General features: G+C 37.7%; 1 protein-coding gene across 3 annotated transcripts in view; it reads left to right on the top strand.

Moving 5' to 3' along the window:
- The window catches only part of LOC115214434 (doublecortin domain-containing protein 1-like), a 299436-nt gene that overhangs the window by 145123 nt on the left and 127378 nt on the right, over positions 1 to 26935 (top strand). For all 3 annotated transcript variants that reach the window (XM_036504819.1, XM_036504818.1, XM_036504820.1), the window contains 3 exons: positions 5400 to 5520; positions 8143 to 8250; positions 20073 to 20264. In XM_036504819.1, the coding sequence (XP_036360712.1) occupies positions 5400 to 5520; positions 8143 to 8250; positions 20073 to 20264 (421 nt within the window). The remainder of the gene's footprint in view (positions 1 to 5399; positions 5521 to 8142; positions 8251 to 20072; positions 20265 to 26935) is intronic.

The raw sequence follows: 26935 nt of genomic DNA, 5'->3' as shown, positions 1-26935 counted from the left end.
GGTGTTTATATAATTCAAAAAACATGTAGTAAATAAACAAATGAACATATACTAAATACACATTACTCCAAATTTAATCAATAAAAATTTCTCTAAAACACCTCTCCCTAACAATCAACATTAAAACCTGATTACCACTCCACTCAAACCCACATACCCAAGGAAGATTTTAACTCAACAGAGCCTATATAGAGTCAAGACCAACTTCAGTGCATCGCAATCCAATGATGGTTTAACTGGCCAAAACTTCAAAGTCACTGTCAATAATATTCTTGTTTAAGAATTATGAATTTGTATTCTACAAAAGTATAGAGCAACCCATCAGATTAATGTAAAATTGTCTCTGTTATAACTGAACGTAAAAACAAACCACACACACACACACACACGCACACACACACACACACACATACACACTTACACACATGCATGTGTGTGTGTGTGTGTGCATGTGTGTGGGCTCAAATGAAAGAGAAGAGACCACTGTTATTATGTAGAATTTATATTTGTTTTCAGTGAACGAATGACTCACCTAGTCATTACTCATAATTCCTTAGTCATGAAGGCTCGTGTCTTATCAATTACATCTTCTCATCACTGACATCTGATCGATTAAACATATGCTGGCATGCTAATAAAACTCTGAGTAATGGCATACGTGAGTCACTAACTGCCTTCCTACACTCAAGCATGCACATCACGATCATCATCATCATCATCAAGTTGAGGTCAGTGGGGCAACTCAAGTTTCCAATATGTTGCTCCACCACATGACCCAATTCAGCATGTAAAAGCATGTCTCATAAGTGCTGGGATATCTGGGATATGTGATGTCCTTCCCCAACACATCCACATCTGCTATTCTCTGAATACCACATATAGCATTATATGCACAGGTATATATATACACACACACACACACACATATACAGGTTGGCCCAAATGTAGGTTTACAGTTATTCAACTGTCTCTTTCATATTCATATATTAACCATTTAAATCTTAATTATAAAAAAATATGAAACCATTACTCTATGCTAATTTAGTTCATTTTGTTAAGCTCCCTTTTCAGTTTGTAAGATAGAAATTTAAATGCAATAAAATGTTTTAAAAGAAATTTAAAGTGCCTGTGTGATAACTGTAAACCTACTTTTGGACCACCCTGTATATATATATATATATATATATATATATATATACGCACGCACGCACACACGCATGCACGCACAAACACACTTGTCATCCTTGCACACACACACACGCACCCACACACATTCCTTGTCTTTGAAACTCTCTTGTTTTTAAAAATCATGATTTGTCTACCTCTCAACTTCTGTTCTTTCAACATGTGATCTCTTGAGCACCACCAGCAAAAATATTTTTTTCCTCTGTCTTCCCTTCTTGGGATCTTTCCTTCTCCTTGTTTCCTCCGAAGAGCTCCGCTCGAAACGTTAAACCCTCCTTCCCTTCTTTCCTGAGCGTCAAATAATACTTTAATTGTTCCACGTCCTCGCGTTGCTGTGTTTTTTTTCTGTGTTTTCTTGTTTGGATTAACTATATATATATATATATATATATAAAATATAGGATATAGGGTGGAAGAGAAATTTTCTGTCAGTGGCCTAGCATGCATAAAATAGTCAAATAGACAACATAGTTTTCCAAATAAAATTAATGTACATTTACACATAAACGAGGTGACTTCTAACAGGAAACCTTACATGCTAGAAAGAACAGTCAAAATCCAAACCACAGTTAGTAATAACAATAATCCTTGGATGGAATTTATAAATATTTTAATGCATTCATTCTTTATAAATTCCATCCGAGGATTATTGTTATTATTACGAGGGTGTATCAAAAAGTAATGCCATTTTGTTTAGGACAGGTATAATACCAACACAGGAACATGTATCATACATCAAAATGAAGCTAGTTCTCTGTGGACCTAGAAAAAAAGCAAAGTTACATAAACATCAATTGTGAAACTAAACAAAGCCTGGGAGAGGAAAACAACAGAGTCAAGAATGGTGGAGAAGAGTTGCCAATGGTCTGTGCTTCATAAAGAGTGAAGGGCTGAAGTAAATGTAGTTGTGCTCCTTTATGTTCTGTGGTCAACTGCTGGTGTGGTCAACTTTGCTTATCCTCTTTCAAAAGTCAGTAAAAGAAAAACACCAGTCTTTTACTGGCATTAATTTAATATTCCTATGAAGCATCACAGATGCTGGTGTGTGTTGGATGGTTTGACAGGAGCTGGTGAACCAAAGGGCTGCACCAAGTTTCAAACCATAAGGCTTGAAATTTTGTGGAAGGGGCGTGTTGATTACATCAACCCCACTGCTCAACTGGTACTTATTTCAGCAACCCCAAAAGGATGAAAGGCAAAGTTGACCATGACAGAATTTGAACTCAGAACATAGAGGTGGATGAAATGCTGCTAAGCATTTTGTCCGGTGTGTTAACGATTCATCCAGATTGCAACCTTCTCTAAAATATAACAACCAGTATGGCTTGCTGTTCAGCAAAATAGCTGTGGTCAACAAAACCCACCCTTCATTGAGAAATAAAAGAGATGGGTGGAGTGTGTCCCTAAATCTCTTCCTTGGTTTTGTGCTCATACCATGAGATGTGGCCCTCATGAGAAACCTGCTTTACATCAAAGCAATCTTGAAGCTCCTTCATTTTTCAAGAAGGACTCCTTCTACACTTGTTCTGAAGATATTTGACTTGGAAATACTTAATTGTTAGATGTTTTAAAGTTTGTTACAGGCAATCCCTTATGTATCAGGAACTTTTTCTTACTGTCAGTAATGTAGGACCCAAGGTACTTGAAATCTCTGACCTTGAGTTGTGTGCAATCATTGGAGCAAATTGGCTTTTTTTTTTCATTGATGGTCATGTATTCAGTCCTCTTTGTATTGAGAAACACCATCTTTGACTTGAGTTTTCTTAAGGGATGTTAACAAGTTTTGTGCATCACATGGTGGATGAGCTGTTTGGGTGACCACCATTATCATAGGCAAGGTCAGAGAAATACATGCTCTGCTAACATCTTGATCATTTCTGCTTGATGATGAGGTCTTTGTTTTAGATAGGAGTGAAGACTTTGTCTAAGGATGTAGACCATTACAATCACAAAGAGAAAAGGAACTAGGATGTCTCCCTGTATTTAATTTGCTGGCAATATTTTCATCTTAGGCTTCTTTCTAACACAATTTACCATGCTTTCAAAAGTTTGTGTTAGTTTTTATGCAATTGACTTTGTAAGCTTGGTTTAAAAGAAAAATGAAAAAAAAAACTTGGAGAATTGTTTTAAAAAAACTACAGAATATTTGCCTGATCGAGAATTATATCCAACTATGGTATTTAGAAGACAAAAGATATACAAAAAAATATTGAAAAATGATTTCTTATGAAGTTGAGCAAAGATGTCTGTTAAAAGCAAGTTGTTAGTTATTTATGACTTGAGAAGAAATATAAACATCTGCTGCTTAGATGTGAGGAAAAAATATAATTTTTTCAGTGAAATACATTCACAAGTGTCACTGTTATATGAAGACATGTATCATATATACATACATACGTACATACATACATATATACATAAATAAATGCATGCATACAAATGTATTTATGATATATATATGTATATATATATATATGTATATATACTGAGCTGAGACCTCTTTCAGTCATGACTGACCTTGTGATTGCACCTAGAAAGTTACCCTCCAAGGCACAAGACCAGGCAAGGTTGTTTATGGAAGACCAGCAGTCGCCCATGCATACCATCCTCCCCTCTCCATGCCACCAGTGTTATCCAAGGGAAAGGCAAATGCCGATACATCTTGGCACCAGTGATGTTGTAACTCATTTCTACAGCTGAGTGAACTGGAGCAACGTGAAATAAAGTGTCTTGCTCAAGAACACAACATGCAGCCCGGTCCGGGATTCGAACTCACAACATCACAATCGTAAGCTCGACACTCTAACCACTGAACCATACACCTTCACTTATATACATACATACACACACACACACACACATATATATATATATATATATATATGTATATTACATACTATACTATAATATATATTTATGTATAATGATGTCACAAAAAGTATCAGGATTCATGGAGGGTCATAAACATGTTCTATGAACATAGTGTATTTACATGCAACATGGATGTTGAATGATGGTGGTGGTGGTGGTGGTGACAATGACAGTGCTGATTACTATATGCATACATGAAAAAAAATAGCCCTTTAGAAGAAAAAAGGGAATAAGAGAATAAAAATACGGATACAATAATATCATAATGGAATAAGGCCTCACTACAAAAGATATTGACTGCTGTGTGACGGGAGGTGATACAATAAGAATCATTGTGAAGAAGATGGATATTATGTTCTGACCTGTAGATCATCATCATCATCATCATCTGCTTCACAGTGAAGAACTTATTGACATTTGTTGCAGATTTACAGTGCTTCCTCTTGTTGTGGCCTTCAATGTAGGAACTGAGATCATTATGAATTCCTCTCCTAATTGTTGGCAATTAGAATTGCTGTCAGCAAAAAGGCAGCAGATTTTCTTCTGTAAATGCTAACCTTTTGGCCATATTCTTTGCAATGAAATGGAGTGAATTGGCAGAGACGAGAGCAGCCATGGCTGATATTCATATCTATAATGTTGTCTCTTTGACATCCAAAGAGGCGGAAGGAATCCATTTTAAATAATCTCATATATTTGATATTTCAGACATGTAGTGAACCCTGGTGGCCAACAAGGGAGATAATCATTTCTAGATAAATTTTGGTGGGATTAGAAGTTTCAATTTTCACTCAAAGACTAAAGAACAAAATGGATGAAATATATTTAATTTAGATTTTCTCTCTCACTCATCACAAATTCTATATCTTTTGCCTTTTATCATTTATATTTTTACTTGTTTCAGTCATAGACTGTGGCCATACTGGGGCACAAAACCACCTTGAAGAATTTTTAATTGAATGAATCGACCCCTATACTTATTTTTTTAAAAAGTTTGGCACTTATTTCTACCAGTCACTTTTGCTGAACTGCTAAGTTATAGGGACGTAAACACACCAACACTGGTTGTCAGGCAGTGACACAGACACAATGACACACGCACAGACGTGCATGATGGGCTTCTTTCAGTTTCCATCTAACAAATCCATTCACAAAGCTTTGATCAGCCTTGGAGTATAGTAGAAGACATCTGCCCAAGGTGCCATGCAATGGGACTGAACCTGTAACTATGTGATTGGGAAGTATGCTTACACCTATAAATATAATCTACTACTCGATATTGTTTTGTTTCTGATTGAGATTCTCTCAGATAATTATCGTTTTCCTGTTTTCTATATTTGCAGAGCGTCTCAATGGCTGGCTGTCGACAATTTCCCAGTGAATGACTCATCAGAATTCCTTCTTCCAGTCGAAGATTTAGAGAGAAATGAACTTGAGAAAGAATGGCATTTTCTGCAACATAAGGTTGGTTGTGATGGCAAATATTTCCATTGACTGTAATATTTCATTTATTTGTGATTTTCTTTCAGAATTCTGTAACAAAAGGTGAATAAAGAGGGCTGCAGGCTTGGCTGCTTTCTTAAGAAGTTTACTTCACAAATCACAAGCGTATCGTAACTTGGCCTGCAAAAGCATCAGCTTGACCAATTTTCTTGTGAATGGAATTTGGTTCATAGAAACTGTATGAAAACTTGTAGTGTGTGTGTGTGTGTGTGTGTGTGTGTGTGTGTGTGTGTGTGTGTGTGTGTGTGTGTGGTGATTATTGCTTCTTTACAGAAGAAGGCCATCTCTTCAATTAGTGTGTATGTATGTATCTATCTATGTATGTATGTTGTCTTTGTGTGTGTCTCCACCCACCACTACCACCTGACAACTGGTGTTGGTTTGATTATGTTTCCAAAACTTAGCAGTTCAGCAAAAGTGACCTACAGAATAAGTACTGGGGTTGGTTTATTCAAGTAAACATCTTCAGGGCAGTGCTCCTGCATAGCCACAATCCAATGACTAACTAAAAGATAAAAGAAAAACAACAGACTGCTTGATTGGCTTCTGTGCCAGTGGCACGTAAAAAGCACCATTTGAGCGTGGTCATTGCCAGTGCCACCTGACTGGCTCCTGTGCCAGTGGAACATAAAAAGCACCATTTGAGCGTGGTCGTTGCCAGTGCTGCCTGACTGGCTCCTATATCAGTGGCACATAAAAAGCACCACTTAGGTATGATCAATGCCAGTATTGCCTGACTGACTCTGTGCTGGTGGCATGTAAAAAGCACCACTCAAGCATGGTCGATGCCATTACTGCCTGACTAGCCCCTGTGCTGGTGACATGTAAAAAACACCCACTACACTCTCAGAGTGGTTGGCCTTAGGAAGGGCATCCAGCTGTAGAAACCTTGCCAGATCAGATTGGAGCCTGGTGCAGTCTTCTGGCTTGCCATCCTTTAGTTAAACTGTCCAACCCATGCCAGCATAGAAAACAGACGTTAAACGATGACGACGATGATGAAACCAAGGGACTGATCCAGTCTTCTCTTCCTCTCTGTCTGAAATTCACTGAACCATTGACTGCTCCATTGAAAATCACTCATTCTTGACGCCATTGTTCACAAATTCCATGATAACAGAAAGAGATAAATAAATCTGGTTGTTCCTGAAGAATTCATTTGTCTATTGTAAGGAACATCCTACACAATCTCTGATGTAAGTTTGCTTTGTCTCGGAGATCTGAAGAATTTAGATTTAAGTACCGTGTCCTGGGACTTGCTTTATGACTGTAAGGTTTCTGGTGCAGTCCTACTGCACAGCACCTTGAGCAAGTGTTTTCTACTATAGCCCTGGGGTAACCAAAACCTTGTGAATGGATTTTGCAGGCAGTGGCTGTATGGAAACCTATTGCGTATGTATGTGTGTATATGTGTGTGTACGTTTATCCACCTTCCCATCCCAAGGATTGACAACTGGTGTTGGTTTCTTTGCATTCCGATAATTTAGTGGCTTGGCAAAAGAGTTCAATAAAATATCTACCAAACTTAGATATTAAAAAAAATAACTACTGGCGGTGGGGTTGGGGTGATTTGATCAACTAAAACCCTTCAAGATGTTGCTCCAGCATGGCCACAACCCAGTGACTAAAACAAGTAAAGAATAAAAGATAAATGATTAAAAGAGAAAAATTCACCAAAATAAAAGAATCATATGTGAGATATAACCCAATATATTACTGGTATGTTTTTACTTGTTTCAGTCATTTGACTGCAGCCATGCTACAACACCACTTCAGTCGAACGAATTGGCCCCCAGGCCTTATTCTTTGTAAGCCTAGTACTTATTCTATCAGTCTTTTTTGCCTAACTGCAAAACTTTGGGGATGTAAACACACCAACATCGGTTTTCAAGCAATGGTGGGAGGACAACACAGAAACACAAACATATGCATATATACATCATCATCATCATCATTTTCGTTTAACGTCTGCTTTCTATGCTGGCATGGGTTGGAAGTTTTGACTGGGGGACTGGCAAGCCAGGAGGCTGCACCAGGCTCCAATCTGATCTGGTAGTGTTTTCTACAGCTGGATGCCTTTCCTAAAGCCAATCACACCAACAGTGTAGTGGGTGCTTTTTATGTGCCACAGGCACAAGGGCCAATCAGGCAGCACTTGCATTGGCCACGTTTGGATGGTGCTTCTTACATGCCACCAGCACAGGAGCCAGTCGGGGCAGGGGATAGTGAATTTTAAACGATGATGATGATGATGATGAGGATATATATATATATATATATATATATATATATATATATATATATATATATATATATATATATATATACACGATGGGCTTCTTTCAGTTTCTGTCTACCAAATCCACTCACAAGGTTTTGGTCAGCCTGAAGCTATAGTAGAAGAAACTTGCCCAAGGTGTCATACAGTGGGACTGAACCCGGAACCATGTGGTTGGGTAGCAAGCTTCTTACCACACAGCCACACCTGCGTCTAGTTCACTCGTATAAAATATCTTTCTTGCTTTATCTGTGCTGGTATTTAAATTTATTTTTCCAAAACAGTTCTTGCGTTTCTATTTTCAGAACAAAAATGACCAAATCCTTTATCCTGAGGTTGTTATAAACTACAAGTTGCCAAGATCTGACAAAGAGCTATGGCCTTCTGATTCACAAATATGGAGGGTTTGTAAGGTTTGTAAATTTTCATTCGTTTCATTCATTTTTATATGTTTTTCCATTCTAGCTTGTGTTAGACAAATATACATTACTGGGGAATTGGTTTATAGCAAACTTCACCACTTGTGGGGTCAGTGTTTGTTTATATGCAAAGAGTGCCCAGATGTAAACACATGCACACACTTACACACACAGACATGCACGCACACACATACTCTCTTTCTTTCTCTCTCTCTCTCTCTCTCTTTCTCCAACACACACATCACATGTACAACAAGCAATCTTGGACAGATTAGTATCAAAAAGGTGAAACTCTAGTTTCTTAATATTATCTCCCAAATCAAGTGCAACTGATCGTAATTGCCATTTGATAATTACAGTAACATCCTCTAAAAGGCAGAGACAATTTTAATAAATCATAAATTTATGTTGTATGATATTTGATACACCTGTATTTTGTTTATTTTGGATTTACTAAAATATGCATATCTTAATGTATATTAACATATATTAACATTGATAATCATCCACAATCAATGCCTGTGCTTACAAGAATAATTGTAAATGTTTATATATGCGTGTATTTGTGCTCAACAACGTGATATACAGCGATTCAATCTGACACAAATGTTCTTGCTTGAGTGATCTTCAGATTTCTCTGGAGATCACTCAAGCATGTACATTTGATTCATTGCTGTGATTTACTTGAAATTTTTGAGCATTTATCAATTTATCTGTTATATCTGTGCCTTTTTAAAAAAACATGTGTTGGCTGTTTGTACACTCCTATCTCATTATTACAAGCAAACAATGGGTGTATATGTTCTAATTTTTCATATGTATGTATGTGTATGTATATATGTGTGTGTATGTATGTAAGTATGTATGTATGTATGTATGTATGTATGTATGAAGGTAGGTAGGTTGGTAAGTCTCTCTGTGTGTATGTATGTAGATAGGTTGGTAGATAATATACATGCAGGCACATGCATTTATGTCTGTGTATATCTTTCTCTGTGTCTGTCTGTCTCTATCTATCTGTCTCTATATGTATGTGTGTGTGTATGTATGTATATATATATATAATATATATATATATATATGTGTGTGTGCATGTATGCATGTGTAAATATATATATATATATATATATATTATATATATATATATATATATATATGTATATATATATTTACACATGCATACATGCACACATTCATTCCTACAATATAGTAATATATATATCCATGTCGTCATTGAAGGCAGATGTTGAATGATCATGATATATATATATACATATGCACACACATAACATATTTATATATATATATATATACACACACACAAACCCATACCAGCATGGAAGGCAGACGTTAAACGATAATGATGATGATACACACACACATATACGTATCTATTTATATATATACAAGCATGCACATGCACACGTACATACACATGTATGCATATATATACACACACTCACAAAATATGCAAACCTATACACTCACACACATATATACACATACTGTGTGTGTTTGTGTATTTGTATATATATTTGTGCATCTATATTTACATTTTCGAGGCATACATGACTGGGCATAGACTTACTCTGCTGTTTTAACAACAGTTTCCTTGATATCACTCTCAGCTCGATCAGCTTTAGTCAGCTTCAGTGAATTGCCAGCAATTTCTTATCTATAAATCCAGCCATAATCCATCATTAAGAATTCAGTGGTTCCATTCTATTGATTCTTCTTTATCCTACATTATTTATAATTGACGGATATTTGTTCTCATCTTGTTTATTGTTAACATAACGTTACGGCTGATATACCCTCCAACCTTCCTCAGGTGTCTTGGGGAAATTTTGAACCTGGGTTCTCGTTCCTAAGGTATTTTTCAATGCTGTTATCATCATCATCATCATCATCATCATCATCATCATCATCATCATTCAGGTCATTGCCTGGAATGGAACTTGGAATCTTGGGGTTAGTAGCCCGTGCTTTTAGCCACTACACCATATGCCCACGAGCCCCATTTGTGTTCTTTACATATATGCACACTCACACACATGCATGCACACATGCACATACACACATGCATATACACACACATGGTGTAGTGGTTAAGAACGCAGGCTACTAACCCCAAGATTCCTAGTTCAATTTCAGGCAGTCACCTGAATAATAATAATATTAATAATAATATAAGGTTGTCCCAAAAGTTCGTAGAAAGTCTTGGAAAATAATGGTCTTTATTTTGAGGAATAATTTTTGTTGTTTTTGTTAGTACTTGGCGAGTAAAAATTCAATTTTCGCAAGTGTTTACGAACTTTTGGGACAACCTAATAATAATAATAATAATAACAACATAAAAAAATACCTTAGAAATGAGAACCCAAGTTCGAAATTTCCCCAAGATACCTGATGAAGGCTGGAGGGTATATCAGCCGAAACGTGTTAACAACAAAATTGATGAGGACAAATATCCGTCAAATGTAAATAATGTACATAATTCCTCATCTCTTAAATATAGAACTGTGTGTTCTTTATCCTGTTCTTCATTTGTAGCACAAACAGTTTATTGTCAAATTTAAAAACATCATCCACCCCTACTCTCATTTCATACCCTCCTCATCCTATCAATGGATTTATGTTTACAAATTATATTCAATAACATATATACTTTGACACACATAATAACCCATATTCATGTATACCTTAATATACATAATGAAATAAAAAGCACCTGTGTTGGCACCACATAGAAAGAACCAATGTTGGTACCATGTTGAAAGCACCTGTATTCTTCTGAAGACGGGTTTTTGCACCTGAAATAGGTAAAGGTGTTTTCAACTTTCATGTCTGTATGGTTAGAAGCTTTCCTTATTTCATTTATTATTCTACTTGTGTGTATGCATGTGTATATTGATGTCATCATCACCATCATCATCATCGTTTAATCATCATCATCGTTTAATCATCATCATCGTTTAATCATCATCATCTTCATCATCGTTTAACATCCATTTTCCATGCTGGCATGGGTTGGATGGTTTGACTGAGGTCTGGAGAGCCAGTAGGCTGCACCAGGCTCCAATCTGATCTGACAGGGTTTCTACAGCTGGATGCCCTTCCTAATGCCAACCACTCTGAGAATGTAGTGGGTGCTTTTTACATGCCACCAACACGGGAGCCAGTCGGGGCATTGGCATCGACCACGTTCAGATGGTGCTTTTTACATGTCACTGGCATAGGAGTCAGTCATGGGACACTGACGTATGTGTATATGTGTGTGTGTACATGTATGTGTGTGTGTGTATGTGTTTGTGTATAGTATGTGTCCGTGTGTGTACCTTTGTCCAGACATCATATGATGGTTGTAAATGAGCCTCATTGTTATACAAGCGAGGTTGTTCATTTCCAGTTTTCCATGAAAAACATGTCTGACTAGGTTGAAATATTACTTTGCTTAGAAACAGGTAAGTGTTAATGACAGGAAGGATGTCCAGCTGTAGAAAATCTGACTCAACAAGTTCTTTCTCACCTTTGCAAGCATGGAAAAGTGGATATTAAATGATGATGATGATGGTGGTGGTGGTGGTGGTGGTGGTGGTGATAAATGACGATGATAATGGTGATGGTGATGGTGATGACAATGATGATGGTGATGATGATGACAACAACGGCAATGACAGAGAAGAAGAAGAAGAAGAAGAAGAAGAAGAAAAAGAAGGAGGAGGAGGAGGAGGAGGAGGGAACACTGGATTATGTAGATCTGGAGACAGAGGATGGAAATATCATAGCTGGAAGGACCTTGATCAAAAGCCTGCTCATACAAGGACGACCTGGGGCTAAGCAGCAACCAGAACAGGGGTGTTATTTATATAGTTTCGTCATCAGAAGTTGTCATTTGAACAGGACAAGGACAGGAGTGTCAAAAGCCGAAAGGAAATCACCCGGTCTTCTGCTAGAAGTACAAATGGAGATATTGATTTCTATGTTATCAGCCACATCTACAGTTCCAGTGAAACTTTGGTCATCATGGAATCATGTAAGAGTACATCAGACATCATCTACACACAAGTCTCGTATCCTTCCACCCACCTCTAATAAAAGGATGTTGAAAATTTAAGTACAGTAGCCATTTGGCATCGACGTTTACCATTCTCTCTTTAAGAAATTTAATATATTACTTGAAGGCCACTTACAATGTTTCTCTTTAGTCACATCATTTCTCTCTCTCTCTCTCTTCTTTTTCTTCTTCCTCTCCATTTCTCTTATTTTCTTTCTTTCCTTGCTCTCTCTCTCTATCATTCTCACTCTCCCTCTTTCTTTCTCCTCTTTCTCCTTTCTTACTGTCATTCTGTCTATTTTTTTCTCTTTCTCTCTGTCTCCTTTATCTCTCTCTCATTTTTTTCTCATTGTCTGTTGTCTCTTTTTCTTTCTTTCTTCTCTCTATTCTCTCTCTCTCTCCTCTTATCAATCTCTCTCTTTATCTCTTTCTTTATATATCCTTTCTTCTCCCTCTCCCCTTCTTCCTCACTGTTTGTCTGTCTTTCTTTGTTTCTTTCTCTCTCTCCCTCTCTCCTTGTCACTCCTTCTTTTTCTCATATTCTCTGATTTTTCTTTTCTATCTGTTAGAGTGATACTAAATAAATAAATAAATAAAAAACAAAACAAAACTACAGAGTACGACCAATGAGTCAGAATTGTGATGAAGTCTAGATTCTTGGTTGATACAATCTTACTGAACTTAACACCACTAAATGCAACCTCCCAGATAAAACCTGGAAGTTACAACCTACAATTACCTCATTCCTGACATATTCTGTGTCTAACTAAAAGAGAGAGAGGATCCATATATTATACATACACACACACACACACACATATACTCTTTTACTTGTTTCAGTCATTGGACTGCAGCCATGCTTGAGCACCACCTTTACTCAAGCAAATTGACCCCAGGACTTATTATACCGTGCTTGAGAAGACCTGTCAAGCCATGTGAGATCGTAGTTATAGCTGATGCTGGTGTTTCATAACTTGTACCCCTGCTGGTGGCATGTAAAATGCACCCACTACACCTTTTGAATGGTTGGTATTAGGAAGGGTATCCAGTAGTAGAAACTATGCCAAAACAGATTAGAACCTGGCGCAGCTCTCCAGCTGACCAGTTTTCGGTCAAACTGTCCAACCCATACCAGCATGGAAAACGAATGTTAAATGATGATGATGTGTAATAAGTAGCTTGCTTACCAACCACATGGTTCCGGGTTCAGTCCCACTGTGTGGCACTTTGGGCAATTGTCTTCTGATATAGCATCAGGCTAACCAAAGCTTTGTGAGTGGAAATGGTAGACGGAAGCTGAAAGAAGCCCATTGTATAAATATATATATATATATATATATATATGTGTGTGTGTGTGAGTTTGTCCCCTCAACATCGTTTGACAACTGATGCTGGTGTGTTTACATCCCCGTAACCTAGCAATTCTGCAAAGGAGAATGATAGAATAAGTACTAGGCTTACAAAGAATAAGTCCTGGAGTCAATTTGTTCGACTAAAGGCGGTGCTCCAGCATGGCCACAGTCAAATGACTGAAACAAATAAAGGAGTAAAGGAATATATATATATGCATGCCTGTTATACTTGTAATTTCTCTATAAATTTGAATGTTCTTTTTTAAAATATCACTTATTCATTATTTGCATTATTTACATTATTTACATTTGACGGATATTTGTCCTCATCTTGTTTATTGTTAACACAACGTTTCGGTTGATATACCCTCCAGCCTTCATCAGGTGTCTTGGGGAAATTTTGAACCTGGGTTCTCATCTACAACTATAAGGGAGCCCACCCGCGACTACAAGAAGGCCCACCCGCAACTACAAGGGGGCCCACCCACAACTACAAGGGAGCCCAGCCTCGACTACAAGGGGACCTACCTGCAACTACATGGGGGCCCACCCACAACTACAAGGGAGCCCACCCTTAACTACAAGGGGGCCCACCCTCAACTACAAGGAGACCCACCTGTAACTACAAGGGGGCTCACCCACAACTACAATGCTATCATTTAATTTTCTTTTTTTTTTGTTAAAAGTATTCTTTTCAACTGTCTACAAACACAGCCTGGCGGAAATAATTAATGCATTCTTCCAGGAGTGAATAAAAATTTATCAAACTTGAGGGGATGGGCCCCCATATATGGATTCTAATGGTGCAGGGGCCCACTTGCCATCAGGCAAGCTGGCAATCTGGCCAGTCCACCACTACCAGTATTTATTCTATCAGTCACTTTTTACCAAACCACTAAGTTATGGGGATGTAAACGAACCAACACAGGTTGTCAAACAATGGTGAGGGACAAACACAAATGTGCACACACATAGATATATACGATGGGCTTCTTTCAGTTTCCATCTACCAAATCCACTCACAAGACTTTGGTCAGCCCGAGGCTGTAGTAGAAGACACTTACCCAAAGTGCCATGCAGTAGGACTGAACCCAGAACCATGAGGTTGGGAAGAAAACCTCTTACCACACAGCTACACCTTTAATAAATGACAAAAAAAATAATACTGGAGTTGCATAATCACTTTCATTAGCTTACAGTTGTTTCTGCTATAAGAAGCAATGCACCCAGAGCTGAGCAATAACTGGGAAGTTAACGCTGTGATAGACTGGCATCCCATCCAGGTGGGGGAATGTTATAATCTCAATCACTATAAATCATGCACAAGCACACAACACATTCCCAACACATTTTCCATTTGTCTATTGTATTTCTGTTGTTTCTGCATTTAAAAAATTATGTCTCCTATGCCATTCCAGTTAATTTCAATTTGGTAAGCTATTTTCTTAAACTAGATCTGTTTAATAGTATTATGAGAAATTTAACAAAATTATATGATGGAGAAATAATCTGTTGAAATCATTTGACGAAATAATAAACTATGGAATATAAAGTAATTTTGGTAAGTCGTTGTCTTCATCATCATCATCATGTAACAACAACAACAACAACAATAATAGTAATGATAGACATCAGGATGATGATGAGGATGATGATGAAATTATAAATTGATTATTCAACGAATAATAACCTAATTAGACAATTAATTATGAAAAATAATAATTAAGTTTAGGCGTGGCTGGTTGACAACATTTCTTGGATGAAAAACATTGAAATAATTTAGAAATAATATTCAATTAGTTAAAAGAATGTGGCTTAAAATGTCATAAAGAAAAATGTAAATTTTTTTTCACAAAGAAATCAAAGATTATGGTTTAAAATGTTATAAAGAAATCGATTATATTACTATTTGCACATCTGGTGAAGGATTATCCAGGAAACATACTGATGCATTTAAAAAATTACTGATTCCAAAATATACAAATGAAACAATCAGCATTTGTGTCAAAAATTAGGTATTAGAGTAAATGGATTAAAAACATGACTAACTTGTATGGTACATCATCATCATCATCGTTTAATATCCGCTTTCCATGCTAGCATGGGTTGTAAGATTTTGACTGAGGGCCGGCGTACCAGATGGCTGCACCAGGCTCCAATCTTGATCTGGCAGAGTTTCTACAGCTGGATGCCCTTCCTAATGCCAACCACTCCAAGAGTGTAGTGGGTGCTTTTTACATGCCACCGGCACGGGGGCCAGTCAGGCGGTACTGGCAATGACCTCGCTCGAATCTTTTTACACGTGCCACCAGCAGAGGTGTCAGTGAAGCGACGTTGGTAATGGCCATGCTTGAATGGGGCCCTTTTATGTGCCACGGGTACGGAAGCCAGTTGGCTGCTCTGGCAACGATCATGCTCGGATGGTGCTCTTGGCACCCTACTAGCACAGGTATAAGTGCCAGTAAGGTGACGCTGGTAACGATCATATTTGAATAGCTGCTCTGTCAACGATCACACTCGTATGGTTATGGTCTCATTTGGCTTGCCGGATCTATTGAATTTAATGGAAAACAAAATGCCATTTTGGTTGATGTTGTTGCTGGATGGAGTTGTTGATCTGTTGTGGGAGTGACTGAGTTGATGAATGAAAATATGTTTCTTGGGTGCTGTGTGAAGAAATAACTGACAACACTTGCAAAGGATTGTTCTGAAATATTACCAAGATTACCTTGACCAACCAGACTGTTGGGCATCATTTTGACACCAATGGTCACAGCATGCTGTCCATTCCTCTCTGGATCATGTCTTCCTCATCCACATAGCTCCAAATGCTTGACGTATTTCATCAACTCACCGATTTGGGGGCCTTCCAAGTGGCCTCTTCCATTCATACAGACGTCACTCGACAACTGCATGAGTCCACAGATTCTCAGTCAAGCGAGCAATGTATTCAACTTCATCAAAGATGTACTCAAAGGAAAGCTGGATAGGACCGCTCACACCAATCTCCTCAGTGACACAGTTTTACCTGCAGTTTTGTACAGGGGTGTAACCTGAGCCAGAATGAAGAGAGAGGAGCAGAGTCTAGTAACTGCTCAAAGAGCTATGGAAAGACCAATGCTGGGAGTGTCCCTGAAAGAGCATATATGGAGCAAAGCATCCGAGCATGATTGCTGCCAGAGCAGCTGACTAGCTTCTGTGCCGGTGGCATGTAAAAAGCACCATTCAAACATGATCATTACCAGCGTTACCTTACTGGCGCATGAAAAACATTTGAGCAAGGTTGTTGCCCATGCCGCTGGACTGGCTCCTGTGTTGGTGGCTTGTAAAAAACACCACTTGAGCATGGCATTTGCCAGTATCACCTGACTGGCCCTCGTGCCAGTGGCACGTAAAAGCACCCACTACACTCTCGGAGTGGTTGGCGTTAGGAAGGGCATCCAGCTGTAGAAACTCTGCCAGATCAGATTGGAGCCTGGGGCTACCATCTGGTTCACCAGTTCTTAGTCAAATCGTCCAACCCACGCTAGCATGGAAAGCAGATGTTAAATGATGATGATGATGATATATATATATATATATATATATATATATAATATATATATATATATATATATATATATATATATATATATATTTGTGTGTGTCTGTGCTTGTCCTCCACCACTGCTTGACAACCGGTGTTGGTGTGTTTATGTCCCTGTAACTTAGCAGTTTGCCAAAGAGACCAATAGAACAAGTAGCAAGTTTAACAAAATATAAGTACTAGGATCAATTCATTCAACTAAAAATTCTTCAAGGCAGTGCCCCAGCATGGTCGCAGTCAAATTACTAAAACAAGTAAAAGATATTCTAGAATTCTAACCAAGTCTAAACTTCAAACCATAAATCTGGTGTTCCAGATTTTTAACCACAACATTCTTCTATTCTGTTATATTGGCAGTTACACAAATGATAATCTCCACACGTACCCTTCTTATTTCTAACCTAGCTTCATACTCTATTGACCTGAATCTCAGACATTGAAGTACCTGTACTTTAACCATTGATCCATCTTTTTGCTGCATCAAACATTCATCAGGTCAAATATTGATCTGATTAGTTGTTGATTTACATTAGCAATTTATAGGTGACAGCTTTTAGCAATATTCTAAAGAGTTGAGTCATTAAGTCTGTTTTAACATCATTCCAGTTAAATTTTAGTTGCAAAAAAGAACCAAAATCAAAAATGCAAGATCATCAGGTTGTATTGAACGAACACACAAAAGATTCAATCCTAACTGACATCCAATACAAGAATTGGAATTAGATTAGAATAAAATGACTATTATGAGGAGACTGTGATCTGATAGGTTTATGATAATGAAGTTGATTTAGAATTGTAAATTTATTTATTTTTTTATTTGCACTGCGACCATGAGATTCCGATAGTGACCATGAGATTCTGAACTACCAATCACACAGCCACTATGAGTTGGAACTATCCTAAGTATTTCTGTTATATTGAGATATATATATGCATGAGTTTGTTTCCTCCCCTCTCCCCAAACCCCACTGCTTGACAACTTCCTGGTTAATCTTCCTTTGATGTTGCTGCACCTCTTATGTGTCCATAGCTTACACTGGGTACATCTTATAGAGTTTCTACCTACACCTTTTCTACAGATTGAGCAGGGCCACCTACCTGAAGGGGTGCGTGATGTGTTTGCCTTCCTACTTACTAGAACTTTGGTCTTTGCAACATTGACTGTAAGGCCCTTCAATTCTAAACCTTGCTTCCACACTTGAAGTTTCTTCTCTAATTCTGGTAGTGATTCTGCTATGAGGGCAATATATATATATATAATATATATATATATATATATATATATGCCTGCAACAGGCTTCTGTACAGTTTAAATTTCCTAATTTCATTCACAAGTCATTGTTCAGGCCAAGGCTAAGGCAATGAATGAAGACACTTGCCTGTGGTGTCATGCAGCAGGAATGAACCTGAAATCACACATGATTGCAAAGCCAGCTTTTTAACCTCTCAGCCATGTCCATGCTTGATAAATATCGAAATCTGGAGAAACATACTATTGATATCAGCTTGCAAAAATCACTAACAAATAAGAAAATAAAGGACAAAGAATTAAAGGATGCTCTTCAAATTTCGCATCAGCACCACCACCAGCATTAGCATACATGAAATGATGTTTGTAAATTGTGCGTGTGTGTGTATGGTAGAGCTGTCAGTATTGGCGAGATAGTATTTCTCAATAAAATATATTATATATGATGGAGATATCAGACTTGGTGAGATAGCATTCCTAGATAATACTTAATATGTGTGATATGTGCGATAAAGATGTCAACATTATTGCGATTATGTTTATTGATAATGAATCATTCATAAAGTTTGCAATGTAGACAATATTTGCATTGGTGAATTATACTATTCTGCTGTAATGTGTGTGCCGGGTGCTTTCTGTCTTTAATTCACTGTTTCCTAACTCTCTCACTCCCCTCACACACAATCACTTAATCAGTCACTCACTTATTCACTCCACTCACACACTCAATCAGTCAGTCACTCACTCCACTCACAGTCATTAATTCATTCCACTCTACTCACACTTGTTCCACTCCACTTACACTCACTCATTCCATTTCACTCATACTCACTCGTTCCACTCCACTTACACTCATTCGTTCCACTCCACTCACATTCATTTCACTCCACTCATACTCAGTCATTCCATTCCAGTCACACTCACTTGTTCCACTCTACCCACACTCATTCGTTCCACTCCACTCACACTCACTCATTCCACTCCACTCTCCTCACACTCACTCGTTCCACTCCACTCACATTCATTTCACTCCACTCACACTCACTTGTTCCACTCCACTCACACTCACTCGTTCCACTCCACTCACACTCACTCATTCTATTCCACTTACACTCACTCATTCCACTCCACTCACACTCACTCGTTACACTCCACTCACACTCAATCGTTCCCCTCCATTCTCACTCACTCTTTCCACTCCACTCACACTTGTTCCACTCCACATTCTATTCCACTCATGCTCACTCGTTCCCCTCCACTCTCACTCACTCGTTCAACTCCACTCACACTCACTCGTTCCACTCGCACTCACTTGTTCCACTCCATTCACACTCATTCTATTCCACTCGCACTCACTCATTCCACTCTGCTCACATGCACTCATTCCACTCCACTCACACACAGTCATTCACTCACTCCTTCCACTTCACTCACTCACCACTTCCACTCCACTCACACTCACTTCTTACACTCCACTTACACTCACTCCTCTCTCCTCTCGATCATTTTTTTCTGCTTCAATCTCATCATTCTTTCATTCTAACATTCTCTCATCCCTATATTCTTCCACAGAATGGCACCATTTACTGCAAAGCCATGCCACAGCTTTGTTTAGCCGTTTACACAGATTTTTGGATAAAAGACCAAAATATGCCTGACCAAGAATACCAGATTTCTGGTTGTGTTGTTGGATTACAGAAGAAAGACAGCTATAATCCCAACCAGATTTGGATATTTAACCCAAATGGAACAATATCAGCAAAGGTGAATATTTCTTCTATTTGTTTACCCATTTAGGTGCCAGAATGGCTGTGTGGTAAGAAGTTTGCTTCCCAACTGCATGGTTCTGGGTTCAGTCCCACTGCATGGCACTTTGGGCAAGTGTCTTCTGCTATAGCCTTAAGCCAACCAAAGCCTTGTGAGTAGATTTGGTAGATGGAAACTGAAAGAAGCTTGTTGTGTGTGTGTGTTTTTTGTGTTGTGTTTGTCCTCCACCACTGCTTGACAATTGGTATTGGTTTATTTACATCCCATAACCTAGCAGTCCAGCAAAAGAGATCGATAGAATAAATATCAGGCTTTAAAAAAATATAAGTACTGGGATTAGATTCATTCAACTAAAAGTTCTTCAAAGCAGTGCCCCAGCATGGCCACAGTCAAATGCCTAAAACAAGCAAAAGTATAAAAAATATCAATATTTGGTGTCCAGTAAATTCTTTGCTGTAAATTCATCGTGAGCATCATATTTGCTGGCATATATAGGATGCCATAAGGTAGCGAAGCTGGCAGAATTGTTAGCACATAAGGCGAAATACTTAGAGGCATTTCATCTGCCACTCCATTCTGAGTTCAAATTCCACCGAGGTTGATTTTGCCTTTCATCCTTTCAGTGTCAATAAATTAAGTACCAGTGAAACACTGGGTTCAATGTAATCGACTAGTCCTCTCCCCATCAAATTTCAGGCCTTGTGCCTATAGTAGAAAGGATATATAGGATGCCATCCTGGATAAGATGCACTCCTATTTTACAAAACTATTTTGAGGCAAAACCAAATTACGTATGCTTTATTATCCACTCACTGAAAAATAATTTCCGATTTTGTTAAACACCTTTCTCATGAATAAATTTTACATAGAATTATTTTCAGTTGCCATTATTTTGAATGACTTCTTGCCATTTATCAGGTAGCTTTTTGATTCCTCTTGAGTAAAATTCATTTGGCTTCTACATGAATTTTAAACATCTGAAATTCGAAATGCATTGTTACAATTTACTTCCAAAAACAACAGAAATTATTTGTGACTCAACCCAATATTTTAAAGTAGTTTTTCTATGGGAAAATGCTCAATTCTCTGCTTGTAAATACAACGACATGACAATATACAAGTTTAGAATATAAATTTTAAGTTATATGTGTATCGTATTTCAGCTTTATTGTCTTTCAGATCAGTTGTATGATTGTTTATATTTAAAGTCAAGAGAATTACCAAACTGGATATAATGCTCGTATTTTTGGTTATGATAGTTTGTGTTGTCATCCACTTGTTGCAAATAATTCATAGGCAGATGAAAATTTAATATTATTTTCATCATTCTAGGAGAATTTTTCATTTAGATAATTAAAAGAAAAATGTTCATTAAATGTACATTAAATAATGCAAAACACATATCAGGTGTGAATTGTATATGCTGGGGAAGGTGGTATGATGAGATATTGTCACCTCATGACATAACATCATCATCATCATCAGTTAACATCTGCTTTCCATGCTGGCATGGGTTGGATGGTTTGACAGGAGCTGGCCAGGCAGGAGCCTGCACCAAACTTCTGTGACTGTTTTGGCAGGACTTTTACAGCTGGATGCCCTTCTTGACACCACCCACCCAGCAGAGTAAGCCGAGTGCTTTTTATGTGACACAAGCACAGGTGAGGTCAGTTTTGGCAGGATTTTTACTGCTGGATGCCCTTACAAACACCAACTACTTTATGGAGTAAACTGGTGCTTTTTACATGGCACCAACATTGGCAGGGGCACCAAGTAACTTGCAAGACAAAGGTCCTTTGAGAGGAGAGGATGGCATTGGAGAAGGAAGACAAAGACCCTTTGAGAGAAGTGGGGACATTGGAGGAGGAAGACAAAGATCCTTTGAGAGGGGGCACTGGAGGAAAAAGACAAATACCCTTTGAGAGAAGTGAGGACATTGGAGGAGGAAGACAAAGATCTTTTGATAGGAGATGGGGGTATTGGAGGAGAAAGATAAAGACCCTTTGAGAGGGGGTATTGGAGGAGAAAGATAAAGACCCTTTGAGAGGGGGCATTGGAGGAGAAAGATAAAGACCCTTTCAGAGGGGGGCATTAGAGGAGGAAGACAAAGATTCTTCAATAGGAGGGGAGCATTGGAGGAGATGATGGGAGGTTTGCCTGTGACAGAGAGACAGAGAGGTTGCTCATAGTACATAAATGTACTGTGAGCAATTTTTTATAATTTTGTACAAAAAGTCTGTGATATTTTGACTCATTTCCAATATTTTATCATTAGTAACAATTTTTGTGCCTTGCAGGCTTATGCTCGTCTGCTCCTTAGTCTATGATGCTCAGTCACCCATCCGTAATATGATCGCATGAGATGCAGAGCAATTTTTTGATAGATTTAAAGATAAAAAAGAACGCACATTATACACCAGCAAAAATACAGCAATCACATTGTAGTAAATACATAGACTATAATTTCATCACTGGATAATTTTATTGTAAGATAATTATACACAAACCAATAAATTCCAGGTAAATTCATTGTCAGACCAAATTCCATCATCAGTAAATTCCTCTCTCTCTCTCTCTCTCTCTCCCCTCTTCCCCTTCTCTCCTTTTATGCACAGAATAAATCCAAAGAGAATCTCTTTGAAAGTGGGGTTTTTTTTTACGCAGCAGTAAATATGTCACATTTCATTAATAAATCGAAAAGAATTCAAAAACAGAAAGAAAAAAATTATTATTTAATATCAAATTTATTCAATGTATATGTGGAAAATCAAAACAAAGTTAATTTTAAAATAAGACTTACACACACACACACACATACACAAATAAATGTTGTATAACGTTAATAACTACTTTAAATTGGAGAAAGAGAACAACAGTCTTAAAAAGAGACAAATTATGAACAAAACCTCATAAATAATTCAGTGTTTTGTGATTTTATTATTCATTGACAATGTATTGAATTCTTGCAGTACCAACTTTACCGTTTCTTTATGTGATATGGAATTTCTGTCCTGATGATAGAAAGTTTGGTTATTTCTTCATTCTTTGATTGTTTCTTTTGCAAGATTTTTCTAAAGTGTCACATTGTCCTTCACCTTTCACTCATTTTACTGATTGGACTGTGGCCATGCTGGTGCACTTCCTTGAAGGGTAGGATTTAACCAAAGAAATCAACCCTGGGACTTTTCTTTTTTTTTTTCAAGTCAGTTAGTTATTCTATCAGTGTCTTTTGCTGAACTGCCAAGTTATGGGGATGTAAACAAACCAATCCCAGTTCTCAAGCAGTGGTGGTTTATAAATGACCTCCCCATACACATACACACACTTATAGATGCAGGTGTGGTTCTGTGGTAAGATGTTTGCTTCCCAGCTACATGGTTCTGGGTTCAGTCCCACCGTGTGTCACCTTGGGCTAGGATCTTCTACTATAGCCCCAGGCTGACCAAAGCCTTATGAATGGATTTGATAGATGAAAACTGAAAGAAGCCTGTCATATATCTATGTGTGTATCTTTGTGTTTGCCCCCACTCCCACTGCTTGACAACCAGTGTTGGTTTGTTTATGGCCCTATAACTTAGCAGTTTGACAAAGGTGGCTGATAGAATAAGTACTACCATCATCATCATCATCATCATTTAATGTCCATCTTCCATGTTGGCATGGACTGGATAGTTTGACCAAGGTTGGCAAGCTGGAAGGCTGCACCAGATTCCAGTCTGATTTGGCATGGTTTTCTATGGCTGGATATCTTTCCTAATGCCAATCACTCCAAGAATGTAATGGGTGCTTTCTCATGTCACCAGTACAGGTGCCATTTGTGTGACACCATTACCTGCCATGACTGCAGATCTGCTTGGTTTGATGGGTCTCCTTCCCAAGCACGACATAGTGCCAAAGGTCTTGGTCATTGCCTCCCAGAGGCCCAACACTTGAAAGGAACTCAGCCAGCCCTTAAAAAAAATACTGGAATTGATTTGTGCTCCAGTATGGTTGCAGTCTAATGACTGAAACCAGTGAAAGATAAAAAATATATATACACACAAACAACTACATAGTTTCAAAATGAAGTTTCTTGCTGAAGGACATGATGCACAAGCAGATATTGAACTCATGACTTTACAATCATGAGTTGAATACCTGAACCACTTAGCCATGTGCCTTCACACACACACGCGTGCGCACATACATATATACATACATATATATATTTATATGCACACACACACATATATATACATATATACATACATATATATACTTATATACACACACACATACACACACATATATACATACATATATATACTTATGTACTCACACACATATACATACCTATATATACGTATATATATCATGTACACACACATATATATATACATACATATATATATATATATATATAATATATATATATATATATATATATTATATAATATATATATACTTATGTGCACACACACATATATACATATATACATACATATATATACTTATATACACACACACATACACACACATATATACATACATATATATACTTATGTACTCACACACATATACATACCTATATATACGTATATATATCATGTACACACACATATATATATACATACATATATATATATATATATATTATATATATATATATATATATATATATATATATATATACTTATGTGCACACACACATATATATACATATATATGCACACACTTATGTACACACACACATATACATATATATATACTTATGTGCACACACCACACACACATGGCATTACTCTTTGTTGGGAGTCTAGATGTGCATGCATAAAGCTTGTTTTACCGATTCCATCATTTCAAATAATATATTCCAAAGCCGAGCAATATTCTGCCGACATGATATTGTAATGTTATGGTCTTTTGAAATAAAAGATCTTCCTTCCCAATGAGTAAATAACTTTAAAGAATTCTTTAAGTCAAAGAAATGAATAAAATAATGCAAAAAGCATTGCAATATAACCTCAATTTATTGCTATGGAACCGTTTAGTCATGTATGGTGTTGTCGCTTCTGCTGCTGCTGCTGCTGCTACTCGTGCTACTACTACTACTACTACTACTACTACTACCATTACCCCACCATCACCACTACTACTGTTACTACTATTGTTGTGTATTAAGTATGTGGTGGTGTGTAGTGGCACAAAACTATTTTGAATTACAGATACAACCCCTCTCAAGGTCAACCCTGTCAGGGCCAACCATATAATGATACAACTACTTCAAGTACTACTACTGCTGCTGCTGCTATTTGTAATCTTTAAATATACAAATATACATAGGTGCAGGCATGGCTGTGTGGTAAGAAGCTTGTTTCCCAACCACATGGTTCCAGGTTCAGTCCCACTGTGTGGCACCTTCAACAAGTGTCTTTTACTGTAGCCTTGGGCCTATCAAAGCCTTGTGAGTGGATTTGATAGATGGAAACTGAAAGAAGCCCATCATTTGTGTGTGTGTGTCTGTCTGTGTTTGTCCCTTCACCAACTTCAGCCAATATTGGTGTGTTTATGTCCCCATAACTTAGCAATTCGACAAAAGAAACTGATAGGATAAGTACTAGGCTTACAAAGAATAAGTCCTGGGGTCGATTTGTTCAACTAAAAGTGGTGCTCCAGCATGGCCGCAGTCAAATGACTGAAACAAAAGAATAAATATTTCACCTGTTTGCTTTTTCTTTCTCTTGAGGCAGGGTTGTGTGGTTAAAACGGCTCACTTTGCAGCCATGTGGTCTCAGGTTCAGTCCCACTGCATAGCGCTTTGGGACAGTATCTTCTACTATAGCCCAAGCAATGCCTTGGAAATAATTTTGGTAACCAGAGATTGTGTGCATATCTTTGCAAATCACCACCACTGATACCACCACTTCACACCCAGTGTTGGTTTGTTTACATCCCCATATCTTAGCGGTCCTGCAAACAGAATAAGTGCCAGACTTTAAAAACAGCATTGGAGTCATTTTCTATGATTAAACCCTTCAAAATGGTGCCCCTGCATGGCCACTGTCCAACGACTGAGGCAAATGAAAAAAAGCAAACTATCAATTTCATTTTTATTATTTGTTGAAGATTAAGTCTTTGGAAATGGTTATGCTGGATTCTGGGCCATGACATCCTTTTTTTTTCATTCCCTTTTACTTGTTTCAGTCATTGGACCGTGGCCATTCTGGGGCACAGCCTTGAAGGAGTTTCTATCGAAAGAATCAACCCCAGGACTGATTTTTAATTCTGGTGGTTTTTCTATTGAACCCTTTCGCTAAACTGCTATGTCACTGGGACATAAATAAACCAACACCAGTTGTCAAGTAGTGCTAGTAGTAGGGGTGTCGTACATAAACATAAAGATACACACACATATATGTGTGCACACACACACACACACATAAACAAAGGTGAGCCAAAAAGTAATGCCGTTTTGTATGGGACAGGTATAATTACCAACACAGGAACATGTATCATACATCAAAATGAAGCTGGTCCTCTGTGGATCACATTCCTACTTCTCAACATAGTCACTGTTTCTCTCAATAGCAATGTTCCACCTTTGAATGAGAGCATGTATCCCTACCCCGTAAAATTCTGTTGACTATTCTTTGAGACACTTCTTCACCTTTGTGATAATGATAATGACA

The sequence above is a fragment of the Octopus sinensis genome, linkage group LG7, assembly GCF_006345805.1.
Source record: "Octopus sinensis linkage group LG7, ASM634580v1, whole genome shotgun sequence".
Classification (NCBI taxonomy): domain Eukaryota; kingdom Metazoa; phylum Mollusca; class Cephalopoda; order Octopoda; family Octopodidae; genus Octopus; species Octopus sinensis.
The sequence above is the reverse complement of the archived record's forward strand: the minus strand, read 5'-3'. Positions and strand labels throughout refer to the sequence as shown.